The sequence below is a fragment of the Blastomyces gilchristii genome, assembly GCF_000003855.2.
Source record: "Blastomyces gilchristii SLH14081 genomic scaffold supercont1.23, whole genome shotgun sequence".
NCBI lineage: Eukaryota > Fungi > Ascomycota > Eurotiomycetes > Onygenales > Ajellomycetaceae > Blastomyces > Blastomyces gilchristii.
In genome coordinates this window covers 644,265-669,715 of record NW_003101659.1, presented here as the reverse complement: position 1 = coordinate 669,715, position 25,451 = coordinate 644,265, and the positions used below count along the sequence as shown (strand labels likewise).

General features: G+C 46.6%; 7 protein-coding genes across 8 annotated transcripts; 4 read left to right on the top strand and 3 right to left on the bottom strand.

The window, feature by feature from the left end:
* Positions 1 to 348: 348 nt before the first annotated feature.
* Positions 349 to 3,511, top strand: BDBG_08420 (transcription initiation factor TFIIA large subunit; the record flags this gene model as incomplete). Its single annotated transcript, XM_031723552.1, has 4 exons — positions 349 to 366; positions 494 to 595; positions 1,073 to 2,367; positions 2,439 to 3,511. 4 exons carry the CDS (start codon positions 349 to 351, stop codon positions 2,479 to 2,481), a joined length of 1,458 nt encoding a protein of 485 aa, XP_031580740.1. The 3' UTR covers positions 2,482 to 3,511.
* A 654-nt stretch (positions 3,512 to 4,165) lies between these two features.
* On the bottom strand, positions 4,166 to 7,979 carry BDBG_08419 (C2H2 transcription factor). Its single transcript, XM_002621342.2, has 5 exons — positions 7,838 to 7,979; positions 7,740 to 7,743; positions 6,837 to 7,684; positions 5,491 to 6,631; positions 4,166 to 5,396 (listed from the first exon to the last, which is right to left on the bottom strand). The coding sequence occupies exons 3-5, from the start codon at positions 7,178 to 7,180 to the stop codon at positions 5,088 to 5,090; spliced, it is 1,794 nt and encodes a 597-aa protein (XP_002621388.1). The 5' UTR covers positions 7,181 to 7,684; positions 7,740 to 7,743; positions 7,838 to 7,979; the 3' UTR covers positions 4,166 to 5,087.
* A 778-nt stretch (positions 7,980 to 8,757) lies between these two features.
* Positions 8,758 to 12,757, top strand: BDBG_08418 (tRNA-dihydrouridine synthase 3). Its single transcript, XM_002621341.2, has 3 exons — positions 8,758 to 10,291; positions 10,414 to 12,339; positions 12,422 to 12,757. The coding sequence occupies exons 1-3, from the start codon at positions 10,092 to 10,094 to the stop codon at positions 12,507 to 12,509; spliced, it is 2,214 nt and encodes a 737-aa protein (XP_002621387.1). The 5' UTR covers positions 8,758 to 10,091; the 3' UTR covers positions 12,510 to 12,757.
* Positions 12,355 to 16,421, bottom strand: BDBG_08416 (mitochondrial distribution and morphology protein 12). Its single transcript, XM_002621339.2, has one exon. The coding sequence runs from the start codon at positions 15,991 to 15,993 to the stop codon at positions 14,689 to 14,691; it is 1,305 nt and encodes a 434-aa protein (XP_002621385.1). The 5' UTR covers positions 15,994 to 16,421; the 3' UTR covers positions 12,355 to 14,688.
* BDBG_08417 lies at positions 12,819 to 14,739 on the top strand. Of its 2 annotated transcripts, none has more exons than XM_002621340.2 (5): positions 12,819 to 12,960; positions 13,043 to 13,152; positions 13,290 to 13,424; positions 13,505 to 13,608; positions 13,710 to 14,739. In XM_002621340.2, the coding sequence occupies exons 2-5, from the start codon at positions 13,132 to 13,134 to the stop codon at positions 14,095 to 14,097; spliced, it is 648 nt and encodes a 215-aa protein (XP_002621386.1). In that variant the 5' UTR covers positions 12,819 to 12,960; positions 13,043 to 13,131; the 3' UTR covers positions 14,098 to 14,739. The 2 variants fall into 2 exon arrangements, with proteins under 2 accessions (XP_002621386.1, XP_031580739.1); XM_031723551.1 differs by having other exon boundaries at positions 13,716 to 14,555.
* A 1,114-nt stretch (positions 16,422 to 17,535) lies between the features above and the next one.
* Positions 17,536 to 18,137, bottom strand: BDBG_17746 (uncharacterized protein; the record flags this gene model as incomplete). The annotated part of the gene is made up of 2 exons (XM_031725396.1): positions 17,615 to 18,137; positions 17,536 to 17,585 (listed from the first exon to the last, which is right to left on the bottom strand). Exons 1-2 carry the CDS (start codon positions 17,754 to 17,756, stop codon positions 17,536 to 17,538), a joined length of 192 nt encoding a protein of 63 aa, XP_031580738.1. The 5' UTR covers positions 17,757 to 18,137.
* A 6,061-nt stretch (positions 18,138 to 24,198) lies between these two features.
* Positions 24,199 to 24,435, top strand: BDBG_17745 (uncharacterized protein; the record flags this gene model as incomplete). The annotated part of the gene is made up of 1 exon (XM_031725395.1): positions 24,199 to 24,435. The coding sequence occupies one exon, from the start codon at positions 24,199 to 24,201 to the stop codon at positions 24,433 to 24,435; it is 237 nt and encodes a 78-aa protein (XP_031580737.1).
* Between the last annotated feature and the right edge of the window lie 1,016 nt (positions 24,436 to 25,451).

Here is a 25,451-nt window from a genome sequence, read left to right as displayed (position 1 = left end):
GAAGAAGCCCGCCACCTATCGCTTCAGCGCCAGAAACACATTTATAAAACTCGTATCGGGATTAATCTACTGAGCTTTCACTTCTGCTCACTTGTTCTTTGCTATTTTCTTTACGAGAGGGTCTGGGATAAGGTTAGCGGGTGAGCTTCTTCCCGAGAAAACGGGTCGCGGGAAGTGAGAGAGAGTTTGAAAAAATCAAATCAACCAACACAATCGACAGAGCCATACTTCTTGTCTCTTTTTTCCTCTTCCTTTCTTTCTTAAGCTCCCTTCATTCTTGAGGCCGTATATATCCCTTCCTATCATCCCTTTGTGGTTGCGCGCGCTTTTCCGTCTCTTGTCGCAGCGATGTCCAACCAGCAGGTGGTAAGTAAAAAGCCGGAGAGAGAGAGAGAGAACAAGCTTCCCTTCCCATTCCATACCTAGCCAAAATGCACTAGCTTCTGTGAGACTCACATATCCTCTCTTCTTTTTTCCGTTTTTGGCAAATTAGGGCGTTGTGTTCGATAAGGTCATCCAAGAAGTATGCGACTCGTCCCAGATCGATTTTGAGGAGGGCGGCGTTGACCAGCAGACGTTGGAAGATTTGAGGAAGGTTAGTTCGTGATGTTCCTGTTCTTCTTTTGTTTCACTCTTTCTCCGTCAAGATGATGATGATGATGATGATGATGGATGGATGGATGGACGAATGTGGATGCGGCGGTGGTGTTGATAGGCCACCCGGATACCTGGCGTTGGTCCTCGCGGAGTGAGTGGTAACCGAGGGAACTGCGCTGTTTAAAGGGAATCCAGGCCTGCTTTTAATAAGGAGTCCACCCACCCTGGGCGCCGGCGGCTGACGGCTGCCTTGGCCCGCGTGTGGCTCCAGGCAGGACAAGATGCGGGCAAAATTGCTCTTGTCCTTTGTCGCAGGCAGATTGCGTTGTGGTATTGCCGCTTTAGTGGTCCGGCAGGCATCCGCATGACTAAGCAGCACTTCGCATCATCATCTACATCTACCCGCTTGGGTGCTACGACTTTGTTTTTAATTTGATGCCAATGCTAATGCTGAATTGTGTTGCTGTTCGTTCAGGGATGGCGGAAGAAGCTATCTTCACTTGGGGTTGCCCATTTCCCTTGGGATCCTGCGCCGCAACCTCCCCCACCGCCTCAGCAACCCCCGCAGGCTCACCCACCGCATGTGCAAGCCCCTATTCCTCCACCCCCGACAACAGTTCCCTCCAATGGCCCGCGCACCACACCACCACCACCACAATCACAACCACTCCAACACCAACACCATCTCCAACACCAACAACCACATCAGCGGCAGCCCCAGCAATCACACCAGCAAGCTCAACCACTTCCCTTTTCCCATGTCCCTACCTCAGCCCCTGAGACATCAGCTGGCGATATACGTATCAAATCAGAGCCAGGCTATCCGCCTACTGCATCAAGCCTACCCCCAGTAAATCCGTCAACTCTCGCGCAGCAGCGTGCGGCGAATGCATTACATCAGAGGTATGGAGCAGCTGCGGCAAACCAGGTGCATCAGCTGCAGTCCCAGTCGCAGGCTGCCCTCTCACTTCCAGGAGGTCAGAAGCTTCCCGGTAGACCAGTCCACTTTCCTCAGGATCAAAAGCCACAACTTCAACAGCCGCAACATTATCAGAATCCAGCTCAACAACAGCCGCAACAGCCACAACAACCACAACAACCACAACAACCACAACAACCACAACAACCACAACAACCACAACAACCACAACAACCACAACAACCACAACAGCCACAACAACCACAACAGCCACAACAGCCGCATCAACAGCCTCCGCAACAGCAGAGACCCCCAATGAACCCTTCCCAAACAGACGGCGCTAGCGACTCGTTACAAGAATGGAAAACGGAGGTCGCACGCAGGAGAGAAGCTGCCCAAAGACACGTGAACAGAAAAAACAGCGGCGATGACCATTTCATCCGCTCTTACGTGGAATCCAGGGGCCTACAGCTGGAGGCTGGTGGGCTGCTGGCACCCCTGAGCGAGCAACCAAGCTTTACCAAGGGGACAAAACGCAAGGCACACGTCATGAACGATCCCTCCGCTTTTGCATCTCCAGCAAACCCATCCCCTTCATCCAGTAATATTGTTGTATCAAGTCAGTATGACGGACCAGATGAGTTCAATGGAAACACCGGACGGCAGGAGGAGGCAGACGAAGACGCTATCAACTCCGATCTCGATGACTCGGAAGACATGCTTGATGACCACAACGACGGCGATGATGCAGTTGGACAAGTTATGCTGTGCACGTATGATAAAGTCCAACGCGTCAAGAGTAAATGGAAATGCACGTTGAAGGATGGAATTCTTACATCTGGGGGTAAAGAGTGAGTTTTACCCTGTTCTGACATTATGAGATATGGTAAAACTAATATCCCTTTCCCTTCTTTTCCGTTAGATATGTGTTCCATAAAGGCCAGGGCGAATTCGAGTGGTACTAGAAAGTGAATTAGACTTAATTACCCATCATCTGACGAAATCTCGCAATCGTTTCCCCCCACTTTCCCCCTCATTTTTTGGCTTCATTATACCCCTCAATGACCCCATTACTTTTTACCATTCCCTCATGGTTGCATTGACTCAAGCAAGATCATACAGACATACATATATCACCTAAAGTCTTCCAACAAATCAGCGCGAAATTAACAGCCTCGACCCTGTCAAAGCCCATAACTACCAAACTCAAAAAATTTATTTACAGCTTGGAAATTCATGAAGAAACTCGGCCAACAATGGTTAATGAAAGGGAAGAAAGTTTCCAAAAAATTTCCCATGCAGTGATGTAATTTGGTGTTTTTCTTTTTTGCCCCTTCTTCTTTGTTTCTGTTCCTGTTTCTCATTAATGTGGCATGACTCTGTCTGTCTTCCCTGTTCCTTGCCAGCTTCTCTTGTATATTTCATGTGTCTCTAATATCTATGAACCTGCCCCAGCATGACATGGACATAACTTGTGTTGTAATTTTTTTTGGGTTTCTGTGCTTCTTTTTATCTTTTTCACTTGATTCTATAGTGGTGGGTAAGTAGCTGGAGATGAATCTTACTTTTTTTTTTTTTTTTTTCTTCTATCTTGTGGTGAATTTTCCTTCTTCTCTCAAGTTCAATTATTCTCAATGATGCTCTGAACTTGACTTCGCTTTTTTGTTTATCTTCTATGGCAGAGCTTTGACTACTGTCTCAACTTCTAGTGTATTTTTTTCCCCTTTCATCTTTCAATTTTCTGCTTTGTAGCTGTCTTGCATGTACGCAGATTGAGAGAATGATTGAATAAAGAGATAAAAAGCTGAGATGAAGAAGAAGAGAGAGTGAGAGAAGAAAAGAAGTGAGATGATTAAAAATTAAAAAGTAAATAAATGACAATTAATTCTGTAAACTTATCTTCTCTTTTCTCTCTTTCTGTTGACATGATTTGCATATCTATAACCTGCACAGAGAGAAACAAAAGCTCTTACACACACTAGAAATACATTATTAATATTGCTTCAGCCTGTACTTTCATTGTTTAGAAGCTTAAGTCTCTTTGTAACAGGTTCTACAGATGTCAGCAGAGTAAGAAATTATTACTGAATAGTTTACATTGCTGAATAGTTTACTCTAGTTAAAAGAAAGTAATCTCTTCATCATCAGCTTAAATTAGTTAATAGACTATGCTAGAACTTTTATTTCACATCTTCATAGATATATATGTATATAAATAGAATCTAAGAAAGCTTACTAGTAGAAGTGAGATAGAAAGAGATGGAAAAAAGACTTTTATTAATAGAATTTTTCATTAAATTTCTCTTCAAGAAGATAAAAGCTGAATACAACTGAGTAAAATAGAAGAGAAGACATGTACTTTTTGATTTTATTTTTGTTTTCAAAAACATAAAAACAAGCTAATGTAGACAAGATTATTCTATACAATTTGCACATGAAATATAATCAAAGCAGAGATGGTCAGGCAAGAAAAAAATATCCGGAAATGAGAAATGAGAAGAAAAGTGATAAAAAAAGAGAGGGATAGAAAGAGAAGAATAGATGAAGAAAAGTCTATTCATATTTTTATAACATATAATGAGATTAAAAGATGAGAAAAAAGTCACTGACAGAAGTAAGTGAGAAGGTGATAAACAAATATACAAAAAAAAAAAAAAAAAAACAGCCTGTCAACATCACTTTGAATATGTGAAATGAACAATTGCACCCTGTGACAATAAATAAATAGTAAGTAACAAAACATTGTGAAGCAGATGAACAAACAATAATAACAATGAAAGACAATGAAAAACAAAAAAAGGGATTACAAGTAATGATGAATAGAAGAAGTGAAGAAAAATGGTCCTTTTTTTTCTTTTTATTTTCTTTTATTTTCTTTTTTTAACACAGAAAGACTTAAGAAACAAGAAAAAAACAATACCTGAATCCGCAAAACCGGTCCCCCCTCATCGCCAACCAAACCAGCTACCCAGAAATCATTAGACAAAATGTAATGAATAGAGGGAAGATGATATGTAAAAGAAAAAGGACGAAGGAAAAGTATATGTCCTATGTACGTATTATGTACAGATGGAAAAGGTGATTGATGGGGTAGTGAATAGGCCGTGGCAGAGGTGGGCAAAAAAGAACAGAGAGAGAGGAAGAGATGTAATAGTAGAGCATGTAAGACAATGTAAAGAAGAGCAGGAAAGATTCAGGAAAACGGAGGAAAATTAGCCGGTAATGGTTGGACTAGAAGTTCCTGTCGGATCGTATGAGGGAGGGAAGGGGGAGGTCGGTCCCTCTGGTGCTGTCGTGGCGGGTCCCTCTGGTCGAAATATCGGTGGCGGCAGAGTTAGAAGGAAAAAAAAAAAAAAAAAAAAAAAAAAAAAGGGTAAAAGGTAAGAATATAATAATAGAAGGTAAAATATAAATAAAATAAATAAATGTAAACTCCTTTGTAAATGAAATAAAAAAGCGGTGGCCGCGGTGAGGAAAGTGGGAGAAGAGGGGAGGAGACTTTTTTTCGTCATTTCACTTTGCCTGTGATTTTTTTTTTAATTCAGTAGGGAGGGGAAGGCTGTCTTTGCTGCTACAGTCCTTCCTCGCCAATCCCAGGGAGTCCAGCTCCGGCGACGTTAATATTTTGCCCTTGCATTACCCCACCCACGCCAAGGTTACGACCAGCGGCGAGTTGGAGTTCTGGGTTGCAAGGCGGTGAATGTGATCTGTGGTATTTGAGGCCGTTGAGGTTCTTGTACCGTTTACCGCATACTTCGCAGCGGAATGGCTTTTCTTTCTCCATGCCCAGGGCCCCTGGGTAAGGCGTACATGTTTCTGGATTGACGATTGAGAAGGTTCCGTCCGCATTATCGTGAAGTTGTTGGTTGTTGTGGCCGTGCTGTATAATCCGGATGACATGGTTAGAGGAGAGACGAAAAGGGGGGTGGGAATAATAAAAAAAAAGGGAGAACATGGTTGAGAAGAATACTTACCGCCTTGTGGTATTTTAGACCATTCTGGTTTTTATATGCTTTCTCGCAACCTATGACTGGGCATCTAAATGGTTTAGGTTCTTCATTCGGTAGCAGCCCAATCGTGTCTGGTACACCTGCACGAAGCTGCTGTTCTCGAATCCGTTGCGCGATTTGGCTGTTAGGTCCGTACGGCTGACTTCCTAGCCTGTTGAGCATATTTTGTTGCTGATTGAACCCGCCAGTCGGGCTAAACAATCGCTTGGCTGGTTCGTCGATACAGAGATTCAGCATGTCATTTCCGCCTCCATAGCCTGGAAATTGTCCCTGGCTTCCCATTAGCGCGTTATTCTGCAACATCGACATGTCTCCAAACTCTCCAATGATCGACTCGTCAATTTCGGCGGGTGTCCCCGGCGTAGAAGAATCTGGCGTGCCACGGTACCCGGAATTTTGTTGTTGCTGTAGCTGGTGTGTGACGAGGGTAGGGGTATTGACTGAGGATACGGTTGGGTTGTTTTGAAGCGGTCTCCCAGGCGTAACGGGGGTGCCTGGCTGGGAATTCCGTAGGCCCTGATGTCCTTGTAGCATACTTAGGTTGAGTGGCGTTAGGCGTCCTTGATTTTGTTGCCCAAATCTACCTTGCATGGGACTATCTCGGGATCGTGGATCTTGGAAAGCATTATCTGCCAAAGGGTCATCCATTTCCATATCTTCAACTGTATCGAGATCGGGAAGGTCGTTTTGAGATCCAAAGCCACCACGTTGTGTCTGAGGATGTTGTGGCGCCGGGGAGGTCATGTGGTTTGATGTTTGCTGATTTTGATTCGGCCGTGGGGACGATATGCCTCGGTTTTGATTACCACCAATACCAATATTTGATTGCTGATTTTGTTGCCCTTGATTTCGCACGCCTCCCGGCATCCCGGTTCGGTTGTCACCAATGGACATTTGTCCCGTCTGCCCGGTACGTTGTGGTGGTTGTGGTGACTTCTGCGCATGAGCTTCCTCATAATGTTGCAGCAAGTCGTGGAGGGAGGGTAATGTAACGCCACAGCACGCAAAATCTCGCATGAAATTCGCTTCAAGTTTCGGAAGATATGATGAAGAATGATATGAAGGAGACTGTAGTGTGAAGGGGGACGTTCCGGTCATAAGAATACTGTAGCGGTTATATTAGCCCATGGATGGTTTTCTTTGCCCAGTAACGTAAAAGCCGAGGGCCATGAAATTATCTCCAATTTCCATTTAACGAAAATTGGTGGATATGCTACTCCTCGCTATACATAATATAATTCGGGATATGGGAGTCACAATATTGGTAGAAAAGGAAGGGTAAAGAAGAAAAAGAAGAAAAAGAAACTTACTCATCTCGAATCCAACTGCCAACGGACACACCTCCCCAGCTCATGCCTCCAACCAAACTACCTGCTAAGCTCTCACGGCGCTGTTTATCTCTGTTGGAGCCAGCCACTGTGATGGGCTTCGTGCCATTTCCCCACTGCGCCATACTTGCGCCAATCGAGTCTTTGCGGGCTGCATTTGATTTATATGCGACGGAAGTGGGAATGGTGGTATTCGAGGCACCAGCAGACTTGTCTATTGTTGAAGCTCGTTGTAGGGCAGAGGTCAAATTCGAAGCCTGCTGGCCAGGCGGGGAGACCGATGTGTTCCGGGACGCGATATTAATGGGGGGAGTTGGGCCCTCCATGGTTCGTCGCTCGGGGAGAGGGGATGAAGGGAAGATAAGAGCGGAAAAGACGAGTCGTCAAGATCGGGTTCTAGAGAAGTGCGAGTTTGGTAGATAGAGGTATTTGGATGTTCTTCCGGCTTCCGATGCCAGGAGAAATACAAGTCTCGATCCCGCTCAGCGGTACTACGGGACTTTGGGATGGCAGTAAAGCCAACGGGGGTTCCGATGGGAGTGGTTTCACGGGTGGAGGAGCGGTCGAGTTCGCTGGAAGACGGAGAATACTGGAGGGGAGGGGGTGTTCTGAAGACTGGGGCATTAGATAGCGAGATGGGGAGGATGGGATGAAGGGAATTGCGCTGCAACTCTTTGTTGACGACGGCAGAAAAGAGGGACTGGGGTTGTTGTTCGGCGGCGGCGGCGGCGGTGATGGTGGTGATGGTGATGGTGATGAAAGCTATCGAGAGGCGGAGTCCCCGTAACTTTGGGCGAGGTGGAGCGGCTCAGCGAGGGAGGGAAGTATAACTTAATAATATTAGTTATAATAATATTAGTGAGCGGTTAGTTACTCCGTAACTACCTATCTGGTAAATATTTAAGATATTTAATAATAATAATAATAAATACTACTACCGCAACACTCAGGACAACGAAGACAGATAGAAAGAGATATGTTACCCTCTCAACGCTGATAGTCCTAACCTACTAATACCATACCAATAATAATAAATAATACTCCTGTAGTTAATACTCCTGTAATAATAAAGAGTGAGACCACAGTGGTGGATAGCGAGCGATGATGAAGCCAGCCAGACAGAACAGACAGTTCGTCCCCGATTCAAGATCTTAGGTCGAGTCCCGCCGAGGATCCGCCGACTGTTGGAACGCTCTGCTAACTTGCTAGCCAGCGCCGGACACCCAGACGGTGCATCCTAGCGGTTATGCTGTACGAAGGATGAAACCGGCTCATTTGTTCGATCTGTTCTTCCTCCTTCTTCCCTCCCCTCCCTCCTCCCTCCTCCCATGCTTGGCTGACAGTTTCCTTTGATTCCGAACTCAGGCGGGGAGGCCAATCTCCGCGACGGACGGACCCCCCAACCGGGGAATAACTACTACGATTGTAACGACTATTATTATTCACTGCTTCCTCTTGTCTGGCACTTGGAACCACCGCAGAGTGACCTAATGCAATCTTCCGTTGATATGTCACTGCAACTAGCCCTGTTTATCTGTCTATATATCTATCTTTGTCGCCGGGAAATGCAGCCTTCCTCCAATAAGCCGACAAAACAAACGTCCCTCTTTTGAATTCATGCATTTTCTGTAGTGATTTCGTTAACCCTTCTCGCCACTAATTCTATTTGTAACTTATGCCCGTGAGAAGGAATAGTCTTCGCGGGCCTCCTTGATATTAGTTCCGCGAGCTTTAAATAAATGATATATATATATATATATATATATATATATATATCTGTAAACATATCTATATAACAGGCGGTCAAGAAGGGAGCATGTGGCAAACCCGGAAGTCAAAATAGCCCTGTCCCTTCTGGAACGAGTTAGGGAGCAGGCGTGGATCTATGGACGGGGATTAGCCACTTGCTACCAGATTCGATCACTGGGTTCGGTTCTCCTTTGTATGGCCTCGCCAAGTTGACCGACCGAGGACTCACATTATTATGCAGGATGCTGATGATGATGCCCTGTCAGCACCTATCGGAAATCCTACCTCAGACTAGGAGGGCGCCTACCATATACCTAGATAGGTAATAATATATCATCTTTCTCTCTTTTTGACCATTATGGCCTAGTAAACATCCTGCTGAATCCCCCAAACGTCATTCCAGCTAAAAGACAAAAGTGAAACAAAATCACCTGCAGGACCTTATTTATCGCGGGAGAGTCATCGCGCGAGGGTTCAATCTGTTCCTCATCCATCCCCCCCCCCTCCCCCCATCCGCTGCGATCCTCTTGAGGGTTTAATTCAATGGGTGTCTCGGGACGCCAAACAGTGGCAGCAGGCCTCGCCCTAGGCCTCGCCCTCTATGGTGTCGGCAAACATCGAGACCATTCGCCTCCATATAGCTCACAATCCATCTCTCCTAGTTGTGAGGGGAATGCCTCGCCTGTTTTCGGCCTACTTGACCAGTAGCTCCACGTGCTGGTGAAGTTTAACAGTCCGGGTTGAGGGTCTTGTGGATTCAATAGAGGAATTCTGGGATTCTGTCATTCTTGCGGTATGAGAGTTAAAAAAAATACTTCTTCAGGGTGTTATTCTCATTGCTGCACTGTTATCAAATGAGATGCGTCTTGATTATGCAGTACTTGAGTGTAAACACACTCTCTCCTCTCGGAGCAAAGAAGGCATTGCAGAATCCTCAATGCAAAACCAAATAGAGCAAGATATGGTTTAAGCCTTGAGTGATATTATTCGAAGGGCGAAAAGACTGGAGGAGAGACTCAAGGGCTGAAAAGTGGAAACTTTGCCACGGATCTCCTTTTCTGCCTTGGGAGCAAGCAAGCAACAAACAAAAACTTAACAATCCCAGGTAGTTATTGGTTATCAGTAGATTTGCAGAGGAACTCTAGTACGAGAGGCACCCAGTCTTGTCCCTGTGTAATCTTCACGCATTCTCTTTTTCACCTGGGCCTCAAATTCAGTAAGTTGTAGAAATTGCAAATGCTCCTCCAGCTTCGCGTGGAATCCCTCGCGTCCGGCTGCTGGGAGAAAGTTTCGCCGCTCCCTCGCCGGCTTTCACACACCACAACCCACCAACGGCACAAGCACGGAGGTAGATCTTGAATCGCCCCAGCTGAGTAGAGCGTGGGGTTGTAGATTAGAAACGAAGAAACGAACCAACTGGACTGTCCTACTCTTCAGATAGTAACTAGCTGTTAATCCGTTGACAGGCAGAACGCAGCCCTTCGGAAAATGGATCCAGGTTCGAATAACCAGGCGGAAATCGCCAGCGGGGGAGTTGTTGGCAAACCGAACGGCCATGCCCGCGTTGAAGAATTTGAAGAATCGCCGGCGAAAAGGATAAAGTTAGATGGGCAACCGGTTTCTGATCCACAGACGGCTGCGAAGAGCGGAGTTGAAAGGAAGAAAGGTGTTGCGCCGATTAAAAAAGAGTGAGTTTCTTTTTTCTTTTTTTTTACGACTAGTTACCAATCAAACCAACGGAATTGATTGCATTTTATCCCGTCATCTCTACGGCATACCAGTTATTACTGCTAACAAATATTTTGAAAAGGTACCTCATCGAGGTTTCTCCAGGTGCGGCCCAAGCTTCCCCGAGGGCTATCCCGGATGATGATGCTGCGGAAGCCGCCAAGCATCACGAGCAAGAGGGCAACAGTGGCAGGCAAAAAGGAGGGAAACGTGAGAAGAAAGGTGGACAGAATACCAAACGTACATTCGGGCGCTCTCAGGACGCGAAGCAACTTTGCCAAACCGTTGCCTATCATTCTGAATTCTCTCCGAAGCCATGTCCCTGGGGCAAGTCCTGCAAATTCGAACACGACATCCGCAAATACCTGAAAGACTACAAGAGAGCCGACTTGGATACTTTTGGCGGTGTTTGCCCCGTCTGGGGAGCCAAAGGAAGATGTCCTGCTGGTTGGAAGTGCCGATTTGTGGGGTCACATATGGCTGAGCGGGAGACGGAGGATGGGAGGAAAGAGTTAGTGTTGGTTGAAGATGCGTCTCGCATGAAAAACCCGACGTCAGAGAACGGAATTGGAATCGATGGAGCGGTTAACGTTGTTTCGACAGAGGATAAGCTTGCCTTGGCGAAGAAGAGATACAAAACTCCCAAAGCCGATTCCTACACAACTTGGATCGACACGGTCTCCAGAGAAGTCGAGAAAAACCTCCATGGGCGAAACCAGGACGACACTGCCTCTGTCCCCGACAAGACTGATGTTCAGGGAGCTTTTGATATCAAGGATGAAAAGGAAGATAACAGAGCGCAATATACAGAACCTCCCTTCCTACCATCTGAAAAAAGACGAGTCTACTTTGGCCCGGAGACCCCTGTCCTGGCTCCGCTCACAACGCAAGGCAATTTACCCTTCAGACGTCTCTGTGTTGATCTTGGCGCACAGCTCACCTATTCGGAAATGGCCATGAGCATGAGCCTGGTGCAAGGCTCGAAGTCTGAGTGGGCGCTTATGAAGGCGCATGAGTCAGAGATATTGCCTCCAACAGTCAACCCACAGCAGACCATCGTGAAAGACTATGACAATTCTCGTGATCTGAAATTCGGCGTTCAGATTACGGGGAACAAACCGTGGGTTGCGCTAAGAGCCACTGAAGCCTTAACCGCGCTATGCCCGCACCTACGTGTCATCGATATGAACTGTGGATGCCCGATTGACATGGTTTTCAGAGAAGGTTCAGGCTCTGCGCTACTCGACCATGCCTCGAAACTGGAAAAGATGCTGCGCGGAATGAACGCTGTGTCTGGAGAGATCCCCATCACTGCGAAGATCCGAATGGGGACCAAAGATTCAAACCCTACGGCTACAAAACTAGTCGAGAGGTTAATTTGTGGCGGTGTCGAGTCTCATGAAATTGGCCAGGGCCCTGCTGGCGTTGCCGCGATCACATTGCATGGCCGTAGTCGTCAGCAGCGATACTCGCGCCAGGCGGACTGGGAGTATATCTCCCAGTGTGCCGCGTTGGTTAAACGACTCAACGAACAAACCGATATCGCAATCGATACCATCAAGGAGCCAGATGCACGATACCAGCCCGCTGCGGGTAAAGTGTTCTTCCTCGGGAACGGCGACTGTTACTCCCACGAAGACTACTTCAACGGGATTCAAAAGTCGGGCGTCGACACTGTCATGGTGGCCCGTGGCGCGCTGATGAAGCCGTGGATTTTCGAGGAAGTCGAAAAGGGCCAATATCTTGACAAGTCTGCGACTGAGAGGCTCGCGCTCGTGGAGAAGTTTGCAAAGTATGGCCTTGAGGCGTGGGGGTCTGATGAATACGGCATTGGAAACACGCGCCGCTTCTTGCTTGAATATCTAAGTTTCACGCATCGATATATACCCGTGGGCCTACTGGAGTACCTTCCCCCGAGCATCCAGGACCGCCCGCCCGCCTGGAAAGGTCGCAATGAGTTGGAAACTCTTCTTGGAAGTGATAATTATAAGGATTGGATTAAGATTTCGTAAGTGCTGCTATTTTTTATTTATTTATTTTTTATTTTTTTCGGAAGTGGTATTTTGCTAATTGTATGTGCCATTTTACAGAGAAATGTTCTTGGGTCCAGCTCATAAAGATTTCAAATTCGAGCCAAAGCATAAGTCGAATAGCTACGAGATTGTTGCGGAGGGTTGATTAGCAGTAAGAGAAAGCTACTCGCCTTGGAGTTATTGTAATAGAGCCAGCATCATACGGGCATTGGAAAGCCCATAACAATATATACAATTGCATATTTTCGAGACGGAATACTTCGTAAATAAAAAGTTCTGGCTACGTCTCCCTTCATTAAAATACAATAAAAATAGAATCCAACCAATTATGGCATATCCATTCACTTTTTATAACCTGGCTGCCTGTTTGCCAGAATCGATACAGCACCAAAATAGGGCAAGCGAAAGTCACATGGAGCCGCCAAATCCAGTGTCAACAACAACCAACCACGATGACGTCTGTTTTCCCTCCAAGCTTGTTTTGCGGCCAAAAAACTCCAACTGCAACCATTCCACCCTACTCACCAGCCACTAACAACAGACACAGATAAAAGGAACCTTATCCCTCGTTCTATCTCGGGACTTTGAGTCCTTCTGTAAGAAGCAGTTCTGTCTTTACCCCGTTTCCTCCTCCGCTCATCGTGTTTTGGTGAAACAAGCTAACGACAACCGAAAAAGAAAACAACAGAAAACAACAGCTTGCCCGTAAAGCGAGCTCTGGCTGTTCAAGGCAAAACTGTGTACTACCCATTGAAGGAACCGCAACGATGACGCTCTATTATAGTCTTGTACGTATTTGCTCGACGCGATCGACCTATTTGGGGAGCGCATCCCATCCGCTATCCTCAGGAGTGCTCACGCAAGATCTGGGAAGTTATTATGTTGCAAACGAGTGCTAATAAGAATATTTGGTTCTCTGCTATAGGTTTTCCTTCTCCTGGTGGTGGAGATGGTCATCTTTGTTGGCCTCATCATCCCTCTTCCTTTCACCGTAAAAAGGAAACTCTTCACCTTCATATCTGAAAGCCCAGTTATTGCGAAGCTCCAGTATGGCATGAAAGTAGGTCTTTATATATATCCGCTGCCAATTCTTCACCTCAACGAGAGTATAAGGCGCTGACATACTTGGTGCTTCACAAGATTACGTTTATCTTCATCCTTATCCTATTCATCGATAGCGTTAATCGGGTCTACCGCGTTCAAACCGAGCTATCCACACACTCAAAGGAAATGGGCGGAGCCGGGTATGTCAATATATCGTCCTTCAAACCCACACCCTTTCCCACTAACCCAGATCTCCCCAACCAAAAATCTCCTGACTAAACACCACTCTTTTCTCCGCAAGGCGCAGAACTGCCGCCCTAGGCGCCGAACGGATGGAGGTCCAAGCCCGCAAATTCTACTCTCAGCGCAACATGTATCTCTGCGGCTTTACCCTCTTCCTTTCCCTAATCCTCAATCGCACCTACACAATGATCCTTGAAGTGCTGCGTCTGGAGGACAAAGTGAAACAACTGCAAGGCGACAAACAGGCTGGCGGCAAGGCATCGGCCAAATTGGCAGAGGCCGGCGATGCTGGTGAAATTGGCCGTCTGCGCAAAGAACTTGCGGCTCGTGAGAAGGATATTGAAGCGCTGAAGAAACAGTCTGAGGGCTTGTCGAGGGAATATGAAAAGTTGGGCGATCAGCTCTCAAGCCAGAACCTTGATTCAACGCCCAAAAAGGAGCGGTAAATGGCAGTGGGAGGTTAGGTGGCTTTTGCCATTTGTTGGCGGCTCTTGGAAAAGAAAAAGATATCGAAATCCCACCAACGTGATGGAAAAGTGGGTGGGTGATATGAATTGGTTTCAGAGAGGCTGATGTTTTCCCGACGGACTATAATGCCTAGGTCATCCTAGTGTGTGCGTTTCGTGAACTTGGTAATGGTAGTGAAATGTGCAAAGGTTCCGAATAGAAACGGGAGTGTGGATTTGGGTAGTTTCCACTTTTAATTTTTGAAATATGTATATGCAGCGATTGGATGTTTATCGTCCCTCTTTATACTTATGGAGGCGTGTAATAGGATCCCATGGCGGAGATATCATTAAGAATATTTCTTCGCACAAATCACAGTTCTTATTTTCTTGACCTGGAGTTACTATTCCATTCCATCAATACCTGCCCCAGCTTACCATTTGAAACTCGTAATTAGTTAATAATACACCTTCAATGCGTTCCTGGTGCAAATCTGGGAAACAAGTTTGAATTGGGGAGCGCATAAAATGTGGTATATAATATCAATCCGTCATCGAACAGTCATCGCAGTGCAAAGGTAGAAAGAAGCCTTAAACAAGAAAAGTCCAGAAACTCGGGTATACAAATTCCTCCTCGAAAATCCGGCGCACCTGCTCAAGCACAAACTTCTCTACTTTGCCCACATTCTTGAGCGCCTGCTTCCCATTCTCCTTTCTGCCAATTTCGCTTTCCACTCTGATCTCACGCAGCAGGCTAAGAGGTTTACGCCGTGGAGAGTTTGGTTCCAACGTGTCCTCTCCGCCACCACTGCCGATTTCCGGTCCGATTAACGCGTCTGCATCCTCCGGGGAGAGAAAGCAGAAGTGTATTCGTCGTCGAATATACGCAATGACTGCTACGGCGTCGAAGGTGAGGCCTGTAATGTTCAGTTTTAAGGGTAGGCCGACGAAGCTGGGCATTGGGTAGTCAAGGAGTATCTCTGCGGTTAACGAAAGACTGATATTGCCTGCGTATTTCGTCCGACAAAAGACTTGGAAATCCTCGGCTTTTTGTTCGCGCATTCGTCGAGGGGGGAGATCGTCAAGCGGAGCATCGGACGATGTCGGTGGCATGTTGGGTTCAAGCACTTGCCCATGATCACTGCCTGGCACTCCTTGTGAATGATGGGAGTGGCGCGGATCACCGCTGCTCATTGAGCCGCGGGAAAGCAGTGTGTTCCCAGTATTCGCAGTGGACGGTCGAGATTGGGCGGAGTCAGGTTCGACTTCTGATCTGCGGCGAGACGGTCTTGCTCCATGCACATCCGGCCATCCGCCAGAGAAAGGGCTGCCGCGCGCCACAGTACCAAGCGGCGTCTGTGAGCCCGAAAGTCCACTCAGCGGCATGTAGTATCCTAAGTTCGAGGTGCCCCCTGGTATACCTGGTGTTCTAGATCTCGGAAATAGGTACGGGTTTATATCTCCGAAATTCATGGGGGACCGAAGCGGGGAGATCCCGGTATTTTCCTCTCCCGGGGGCATTCGTAACGGTCCGTTGAAGCCCATCCTGCCTTGCATGTGGTCTTCAAGGCTGCCTGGAGAATTTGCCTGCCAGGACTCTACCTTGCTCCCATATCTATCAACCGGTTCCCGCGTTGGAGACTGCTCCTCCGAGCTCTCTGAGAAATTTTCGTTGTCATCCTCCTCGTAGAAATCCGGGAATGGGTCGCAGAGATCGCGGATTTCAAGCTCTGGGGGTATCGTACCGAAATTGAAGGAAGTAACTTGCACTGAGCGGATGAATCTGGGAAGAACTATCTGTTGGAATTTATCATGTATGAATGAGCGGATGCGCTCCGCCAGAAGCTCGCCGTCTGGGCCAGAGGTGGCACGCTCCCAGTCAATATCTATGGACATCACCTAAATCTGTCCATACGGAAAGTTCTGACAATGTCAGGGTCACCGTGCATGCTCGTACGGATTGCCGGACACGCAGGTGCGAAGCATCGATAGGTTCTGAATTTCTTTTTGCTTTGAACTGCGCCCAACAATTTGACGAGGTTTGGACCATGTCGTCATAACTAACTAGTTATCACGTGCAAATATATGCTGAGTCATCCAAGGATCTGACATCAAGTCCATTTTCCTCCTGGGCTTCTGCGTTCTTGAACCAGACGGCCTGAGAACCACCTTCATTCTGTTAGGACGATGTCGATTGAACGGAATGTTCGGGAATGCCGCCAACCCAAGCTGTTAAGGCTGAGGCCCGACCGCATTTCTTTGCTCTGAATGTCTACAGTTGGGCAGACGAGAAATATGCCCAGGGCACCACCTCTGAGGATTCCGAATGCATCGAGCAAAAAGAACCTCGAAACTACATAGTACGAGCACCAAGATTTTCGGTCTGGGCATGACGCCACTGTTAATAAGAAGGCTTCACGGCTGGAAGTACTCCGTGGGATTTGAAACCCGGCTCTGAGCTTTTTTGTTTACCCTCGAGCCTCAAGGTATGCACGGCAAAAGTTGGCATGTAGCTTGACCGTTCAACAACTGGGCCTGGAGCTACCCAGCACATTCGCCGCATCTTTACTAAGCCAGTGGCCCAGTGGGGGTGCCTGCCGCTAGCACATACCATTTTTGATCGCGCAACGTCAGCCTTGACTTCAAAATTAGGATTCTGATGTATCATAAATCAGTTTCGACAATTGATCTTTTGGACAATCGTCGTTAGCTCTTATGACGCCATGATTCTCACGATTGCCTTCCGGTTCGGCCCAAATTTCCCTTTTTCGATTGTGGGCGATCGCTCCACGTCTTCACAGGCGTTGCATGCATCAACGAGAAGAGCTCTATCGTGGGCCGTCGGAGTGGCCGCTCTGAGTGGGCGGGTTTGGAAGACACATTGACACGGGCATCATCGCATCGGAGAATTTTTTCACTCGCTTGGCTTGCAGATGCCCAAACGATTTAGCGACTGGATGCGCAGCTCAGTGAGATCTTAAACTTGCATCATTTGCACACTCTGGTGATCCTCTGTTGAATGTTGAATCACGCAGGCTGGAACACTGGCGCTGGTGAGCTAACTATGGTGGCTATCCACAGAACGGCTTACATTATGGTTGCTAAAAGTTCACTATCCCACCATGCATCTGTATCACCAACTGGCGGAGAAGATCACATTTGAGTTAACGCCGAAGATTTATATCTGAGCCGCTTAACTATCATCTATGTATGTACTGTACGGAGTCCGTGGGGCATTGTCAGTAATGACTAAGGCAGGTGGGTCTCCTTCTAATTCTCACCAGAACCGGCCATTCAACAATCAATCGGGCCGGGCGGCAAAGATATTTATCTCCCCTGCTCAAATCGGCTTCTGAACCAGTTCGCGGAGTAAACTAAGGAAGGGCCATCTATCAGGCATTTACTAAACACACCTGTGAAGCAATATTGCTTTTGTGCTTATCCCCCTGTGGTCTCCCCAAGCTGAGTCTTTGAGACAGAGCTTGTAACTGGATCCTACTATACTCACGTGACTTACTTTCTATGCTGGTTTTGATGCAGGTGTCGTTGGTTGACCGCCCGTCGACCAAAGCATCCGGCCTGCCAAAACAGCCTCGAACTGAATTTGAGCGACTGGACGCGGTGCTCTCCAAAGATATCGTTGGGTTAGAGACTGCCATGTGGATCGTGGAATTCAAACTACTCCTCGCTCAGCGCTTATTGCATCCTGCTTCTACAACCAACCCTTCTTTCGCCCGAATTTATCTTGTCATTGATTTTTTTTTTTTTTTTTTTTTTTTTTTACCTTCAATAGAACCCACATATTCATCATTTGCCGCAATTCTGTTACCACCTGCATATCGCTCTGTTTCAAACGTCTTTTGTTATAATTTATCTTATTTCACACGATCGGCAGATTAGGACGTGTGTCTTTGAGGATTCAGGAGGAGACCTGAATATTCCACATAACACCTTGCATTGATATTGCTGAGAAAAACAGTGGAAACTTAGAGAAAAGTATACCTCTATTGGGGGGGATTTGGCAAGAAGTATCAAGCTAGCGTTGTGAGCGCAACATGTCATCATATCCGGATTGAAGATACTCTACACCTGTCTGTTTCTCTACCCCAGCGCAAACGGGGTATTTGAGTTTTTGTGAGAACCTTATGCTCAAAACAGGGAAGCTGTACCTCCTATCATGTATTACCTAAATTGAGTATCTAGATTCAACAAGGGTTCAATCTTGAATGCCGCCTTTAATTATAGCTGCATTAAAACTAGAAAATTCCCAGGTTCTCCTCAGCCCGGAGAGGGTATAACCACATTCGGGAACCATTTCCGGAGCTGTCATGAATGTCATGAATACGAGCTGGCAGGCGTGAAATCGCGCAGATATACACTGTCAAGATGGCGACGATCATTGATATCTTGCCCTATCCGGCGTTTCTCTGCAAGCTCTGATGCATCACTTACTGCGAAATAACCTTATTTTCCTCCTACGTCTCTGCCCACATGGTCCATAGCAGGGTATTCCTCTCACTGAGAATGCTTCTGGTTTAGCAATTGCCGTTCCAGCCAATGAATTAGCTAACGGACTGGACGGAACTACAGAGTACAGAAGGCTGATTGATATGCGACCACATCCGGACATGAAATAGAATAACCGCCAAGCGATTCAACACGAAGCTCCCAGCTTATATTCTCACATGTCTTTGCTTTTTTTTGTGCTGGATGTTGGGCAGCAGGGAGAGGAAAACAGAATTCACGGAGGGAGAGAGAGGAAATACAGGCTAAAATTAACTAAAACAAGACAAAATAAGCGGTTCGAAATCCCTTTGAAGATTGTGGCCTCTCAGAGGTCGCTTCATGAGATTTCATGAAATATCTAAAACCCAACATCCTACGGCGGCGTATATTCGTTGAAGTTGCTACTAAACATAGCTGTGCCGCAAGATCTACGTGCAGGCCACTTAACAGGCCACCGACCGGAGGCCGACCGCCGGCCGAGACTCTGTGGTGAGTTGAATTGCCGCAAACTTTATATTCTGACCCGTGGCGGGCTGATTGAGTCCGTAATAGCTAACGGGCCTATCTACACTGACATTGGCCATAATTAATATCTATCAATGTAAATTTGTAGCAATCTACTCCGTACATGTAATGTACATGTACATTACATACATTACATACATATTATACTCGAACACACCAACGACCTCGGGATATGATCTCTACGCCACATCAACAACCCCGCCGAATTCTGTGCAGAAGCTTCGTTATATTTCAATGCGAACTACCGCTTTCAAAACCGACGACGGGCCGTGCCGCTCTTGAGATTTTGACTACATTCTTCTCGTCGTCAGTGGTGAGAAAGCGCGAAAGGAGGTGGATGTAGTAGCGGTGTGTGTCTCGTTTATCTGTATCACGCAAGCCAAGGGGCTTGGGAATATCACCACATTTGAGACTCAAATAAATGTTGCATATTTACATGTACTGTACATGTACTGTGCATGCACATCTATCGGCGAGTGCAAAATACAATGTTGATTTGGGCTTTGAGAAGGCGTTGAGGAGGCGTGATCGAAGCCCAATCGTCCAGGGTACCCAGTGTCACAAAAACGGCGTGTACAAGGGAGGAAACGTTGCAATTTAAATGATCGTTGTTTGAAGCTCCTTACTTTACCATATTGGCTTGTCTTGGAACAAGGGAAGCGCTTAATACCAAATGTGAATCTACGGTACTTGTGTACAGTACTAGTAGTTAGATAGAGAGCTGAAGACGACTTGATTATATCTTTGAACGAGTAATACGTCCCCAGAGAAGTACATACATGCACAAGTTACCAAGTTGGGGGTATTTTCAGTCTTGAATAGCAACAATGTCCCGAAATATAAGTGGTAAGGCACCGATACAAAAGTAAGGTACAAAAGTAGGGAACAGGAGTTACACACTGGGGAAACAGGGATTGGGATATTACGCAGTGAAAAGGAAAATATGATTGCGCCCTAGTTTGCCAGGTGAAGCGGAGAGGCAGAGCAAGCAAGGAGATTTCATGTCATGCAGAAACTGAGGGTATTCGAAGGATGTTAATCTGCAGTGGATGTTCCTAAATCTCGAAAAGAATATTTCACTCCTAAGATTCGTGAATACATGTTGCTAGAAAGACTGGACGGAAGGCGGGCTTGCACGGGACGGGGGACTTGGAAAAAGCCATTAGGAACATCTATGTCTGGAATCCTACAGCCGATTCGGGCTCCACGTTCGTAGAATCTCAATGCCAAAAGTTGATAACCGATCGATAAGGGAAAGCATCATGGAAAGACCGAAAATTCGAAGCATAAAGGCCCGGAGTAGATAGCGCCGAGGCAAGTTTTGATGCTTAGAGCTTTAATGTGCTAAATTTTTAATTTTATCAATCAAATGGCCTTTTGTTTCCGGACAAGTCTAGGGGAAGGGGCGGTAGTAGGTTACCTTGGGGAGCCGCCGTGATCTTCGCATTTCCCAGGTGCTTTTCTTGTTTTGTCGATCAACTTCTGTCCTTCGCCTTCCTTGGCCGTCCCTTCTTTTGCTTTACACTCTGGGCACACTACCACGCCAACGCGCAATACGCACCCGCACGTGTACTCGTACCACCATTGAGTGCAAGTGCACATGGCTGCTGAGATATGTTTGATCTGTTTGATCGTAGGTTCGAGAGTTTGATGGTGATATCCAGGATGGTCTTGCGTATACTCTAGGTAAGGAAATGGATAGGGTGATGGATGTTTTTTTTAAAAAAAACTTAAGAAGTCGCGGGTCAAGTGGTGTTTAAATATGTAGGAATCTCCTTACTTTAAGACCCTTTTTGGATTCCGCTCTGACAAGCATGATGCTGACCTGTGCAGTTCAAAAGTCCAACAGGTACCAAAGTCTGGAATAGGATATCGCAGGGTAAAGAGCGTAAGCTAACACTCCTTCTCAGAAAGACTGGTGGCATGCACTCCCTGCTGGGATTCCAGGACAAACGAAGATTTTAGGTACGAAATAACTGTAGAATTGTTGGTGGTGAAGTTCGAGATTTCCAAGTATGAACAACGGCACAGCTGAAGTAACGTTCTGCAGGGATAGAGATTGTTTTAGACTAACTCGGAGCAACTTGCAAGACACACACAAGTCGCACATAAACGGCAGCACCTATCAAAGGTCTCTTAAGCTTCAGGGCATAAAAGAAAAACTGAGGATTTTTTTTTCGCCCAATAGAAAGGCCGCACTACCACTGCATCCGGAAATGGTGCCACAGCGAAAATTGGCACATCCGCGGTGGTCGCGGTGGGCCACAAGGGCCTTGGAAGATGAGAGCCATTTGGCCAGTGAGGGCAAATAAAGTTATTTGAATTGTCGGCCAAGAAAGAGTCTTTCATTGGACATCAAGAAAGCGACATAACTTGTAGATATGAAGTACATTGCTCGCAATGTCAAAATCTCAGATAGTATGGCTATCTGTGAAACATTGCACTAGTGAGAAGAAACGTGCTCGTCTTTGACTATACCCGTCATTTCGAGGATTCCCGAAGCATGGGGTGTATGCTGCTTCAGCATATCCTAAATTGGGCACCGGCCGTTGTTCATGGTCATCGTATTCTCCCAATTGGTAGCAGTTTGGTGGCTTCAGAGTCCCTCCCCCGCAGACCAACAACAAGCAATCGACATTATTCAAAAAAAGATGCTTAAGACGAGTGTGATTCAGTTGCAGAGAACTCGGCCGTGGGCCATAGCTCGCTAGCTCCTTTGAAATGAAAGGATGCAGAGGCGGCTACGCCAGGCAAAATCAGGACAGCACTTTGTGAATCGATCTGACACCCTAACCTGCAACTTTAGAGGCGAGGATTAGAGTGGGAGCAATTCAGAATGGTAGAAGAACCGAGATACGATGATTAGCTCCTGTGCCACCAACGACGAATGAAATAGTAAAGATGATAAATTGTGGAGGTTAAGGGCCGCAAACACTCAAATTCCTTGTGGTGGGGTTGGGCCATAAAGATTGCTAGGCGCAGGCCATTCAGGAACAGGCGCCTGTCAAAATATCGTTTCACCCTTCGCCAAGGACCAGGCCAACGAAGATCAGGATTTTCTGAAGCCTTACACCTCTTTTGATGATCCGCTGCAGCTCAGAAGCTGGCTGTAGCCTGTGCCTTTTTTCGTAGTGTGTATGACGAGGCTATGGGGTCGAATAAATAGTTTGCTGCTTGGCCCCCAACCCGGGTTGGATTGGACATTCTACCGCCGTAGGTGGCGGCGCTTCGAAAACAAAACAATTTGCTGGGGAATGAGAAGAAACTTCCAATGCTGTGCCCGTAAACAAAAGGTATGGCATGGCAAAAGAACAGAGAATTCTTCTATTTGTTAGCTAGGGTCGTGAAAGTAAATTTCGAAAGGTGCTTGTCATCAGTCTAGCCTAAGAAATCACAAGACAGTTGGTTGACAAAAGTAAACCGAATCCCCATATTCCTTTGATCGTTTTTGACATCACCTTCTGCTCTCTTACCAAGAATATCCTATGGGTGAGCACGGGAAATCGACGCCACAAGCTGTATGTCGTAAATAAGGCCGCAGTGGGCTGGCGGGAAGGGCAGTGTAAGTGGACATAGGGTGTCGCTTTCAAAACGTATGAAGGGCCCTTCAAAAAAGTAGATCTCTGCAAGACGCACAAAGCTATAGAAAGTTACGGAGTAGATGTCAAAGCAACAGTGTCAACAGTGTCAACCGTGTCAACTTAGCGTAATGATATGTTGAACAATGCCAGACCAGACCGCAGACGTTGTCGTCGAGATAAACTGTTGCCTGAGGCTGAAATTGTCAGAAACGGGAATCAGGTGATTCGTCCATCGCCCCCACATCGATAACTATTAAATAATAGTCTGATTCTTCGCTTCCACCAACTCGCCAGAAGCAAGCAACAATAATGTCCTGCACAACAACTCTCATATCCGCTGTCGATCAGTGCCTGTCTAGTCGGCATCTGCAATTGCCGAACAATAGTCTTGCGCCTCAAATCGCGATTATCAATCTCTTGACGATGCATCAGCAAGTCCAATCGCCCCTACTGCTTGCGCGCTGAATTCGGGGTTCAGGCCCGGTAAATAGGAATTGCGCAACAGAACATCCCTTCTTAAGAGCCGTACATGTAGTAATGTACATACAAAGGACGCCAGACTCTGACTGCAGCCAAAATCGGGGGGGAATTCGAACCAAAAGACCCTCTGTCCCTCCTGACGGATCGCCAGCCAGGCATGTTTGCCTCTACCGCCACGAAACCACCTTGGAGACCAATGGTTGTCAGAAGGGGCGTGTTCCTTCTTGTGCTTACGCTACATAGTATAATAACTCGTCTTCGATATCAGCTTCTGCTGTCAAGTCTCAAACTTAGCATTTCAGGGTTGAGCATCCGAGGTTCACCAACTCTGGCAACCTTGGTGGACCCTTGGCACATGTCGTCACCTGGTTCGGTTGTACACGGCCTGGTGCGTCATTATTAGTTCTCGTGGGTCAAGCAAACTCCAACGTATCAGTATAGTTATATATTATTTAATCCAACTGGGAAGGACAAGAACAGAAAAACTTACAGGAACCTTCTCGAGTCAGCCCCGATACTCGCCGTTACGGCTTTTTTTAGCTCCACGGCACGTGTTACGTCGGCGGTAGGGTAGAGGGACGAAGATGAGGGGCCCCAGTCCCTGCGGATCCTGCCTAATATCCCGCTCTTCACGGAGTATGGAATCTCGGGTTGTCTCCAGGGGTACCTACCTATATAAGGCCCCTCTGGCTCCCGCAAAACGAAACCCCCTTGATCATGTTTTATAAATCCTTCTCATCAGGTTCAAAAGGGTGTCTACGTGGAATCCATTCCAAATCCATCTCTTTTTTTTTTAAAAAAAAAGAAAGGAAAAACTCTTATATTTGAGCCGTCCTCCAAGGTACTTCTATAATCTTGATACCTTGATCCTTTACTATATAACATTCCTACCACGGCGTCCTTGATACCAACGCTCCTCCGAATTAACCCTCCAAACAGCACGAAAACACTTACCCTTTGCTTCAAGTCTACTACCATACCTCGCAGAAACACAAAATCTCCTCTCATCATGTATTCCTACACCGAAACCCAGAAATTCCTCATCCTCGTCCCACAAGAGGAATCACCTATGGCACAATCCCGGGGAGTGAATTCGACAACGCCTACTCCCCTCAGCCCTCAAATTCCCTCGTTTGCCAATGAAATCTCGGCCACCCCCGTACCACAAAAAATAACCCGTTCCCCGAGTGCCAGCTCGACCGCATCGACTGACATCAGAAGCGGCTTTCTCAGGTTAGGAGTTTAAAACGCCTTCACCTCGAGCGTCATTCAGCTTAGATATTCCATCGTGGACCGTGTTTTCTCTCGTGGACCGTGTTTTCTCTCCTATGCCTTGGACTCTGTTCTCGACAACGTACTGGAAGAGACGTTTGACTTGCCTCTTGTAACAGCCAAATGGATGAAGAGCTCACCGCTGATGGTCACCTTGGCTTCTCTCTATATCTTTTTTCCTTTTTTCCCTTTTTCCTATTTCCTTTAATTCATGTTCACTCTTCTGTCGTTACTCTTGAGCTGGAGGGGTGAAGCCTGGCAAATTTTTCGTTGACAGTGGGACCACCTCTGAGTTCTGATATTTCCAGGCGACTCAGAATATTATAGCTCTACAATTCAAGAAATCAAAATAAGGAGATGACTGCCCCTCATCCATCTTCTTTCGTTTTACTTCTGTTTTCTTTCTGCTTCCTTTAGTCTATGTAGGAGGCATGAAATCACATTCATTTACTAATTAATGCGTGCCAAACTGTTTGTCTTTAATATTCTTACCTGGGACGTTGGTCTCAGCATAATTCGTCCCGCTTCCCCCAGATCTGCCAAGAATCGCCCAGACGGTCAAGAAGCAAACAAGATCTACATTCAGATATTCAACGTTAGAACCGTAATTCAACGACCAAAAATTTCCCCAATAATCAATAGTGAAGCCGGTTAACGAAAAGAAATTTTCAAATCGAAAGAAATACAAACTACGCCGAAATATTATTACTTCGGCCAACAGAATAACCCCGCCGCGCACTGCCAAATTGCCTATCGGCCTATTGATTGGTCTTTGGGCGAAGGGGGAAGAACTAAGGAAAACCTTGCACCGCGGGTGATATGCCCCACCTATGCGGTGATGGGACAAACTTCCGAGCCAGTTTCTTCCTTTTCTTAATCTTTTTTTTCTTTTTCTTTTTCTTTTTGGCAAATGGGAGCCTGGTTATTTCGCCATTTTTCTCTGGTAACTACGCATAGCCGGGGTATTTTTCTTACTTGCTCCATCATGCC

Excerpts from the sequence above, each read along its gene's own strand:
- BDBG_08419 (XM_002621342.2), bottom strand. The coding sequence starts at position 7,180 with ATGGAGGGCCCAACTCCCCCCATTAATATCGCGTCCCGGAACACATCG. Across the intron at positions 6,632-6,836 it reads GGCAGTTGGATTCGAGATGA|TATTCTTATGACCGGAACGT; the intron begins GTAAGTTTCTTT and ends TAACCGCTACAG. Across the intron at positions 5,397-5,490 it reads GTCTAAAATACCACAAGGCG|CACGGCCACAACAACCAACA; the intron begins GTAAGTATTCTT and ends CGGATTATACAG.
- BDBG_08416 (XM_002621339.2), bottom strand. The coding sequence starts at position 15,993 with ATGTCCATAGATATTGACTGGGAGCGTGCCACCTCTGGCCCAGACGGC.
- BDBG_08418 (XM_002621341.2), top strand. The coding sequence starts at position 10,092 with ATGGATCCAGGTTCGAATAACCAGGCGGAAATCGCCAGCGGGGGAGTT. Across the intron at positions 10,292-10,413 it reads GTTGCGCCGATTAAAAAAGA|GTACCTCATCGAGGTTTCTC; the intron begins GTGAGTTTCTTT and ends TATTTTGAAAAG. Across the intron at positions 12,340-12,421 it reads AAGGATTGGATTAAGATTTC|AGAAATGTTCTTGGGTCCAG; the intron begins GTAAGTGCTGCT and ends GCCATTTTACAG.
- BDBG_08417 (XM_002621340.2), top strand. The coding sequence starts at position 13,132 with ATGACGCTCTATTATAGTCTT. Across the intron at positions 13,153-13,289 it reads TGACGCTCTATTATAGTCTT|GTTTTCCTTCTCCTGGTGGT; the intron begins GTACGTATTTGC and ends TCTCTGCTATAG. Across the intron at positions 13,425-13,504 it reads AGCTCCAGTATGGCATGAAA|ATTACGTTTATCTTCATCCT; the intron begins GTAGGTCTTTAT and ends GTGCTTCACAAG.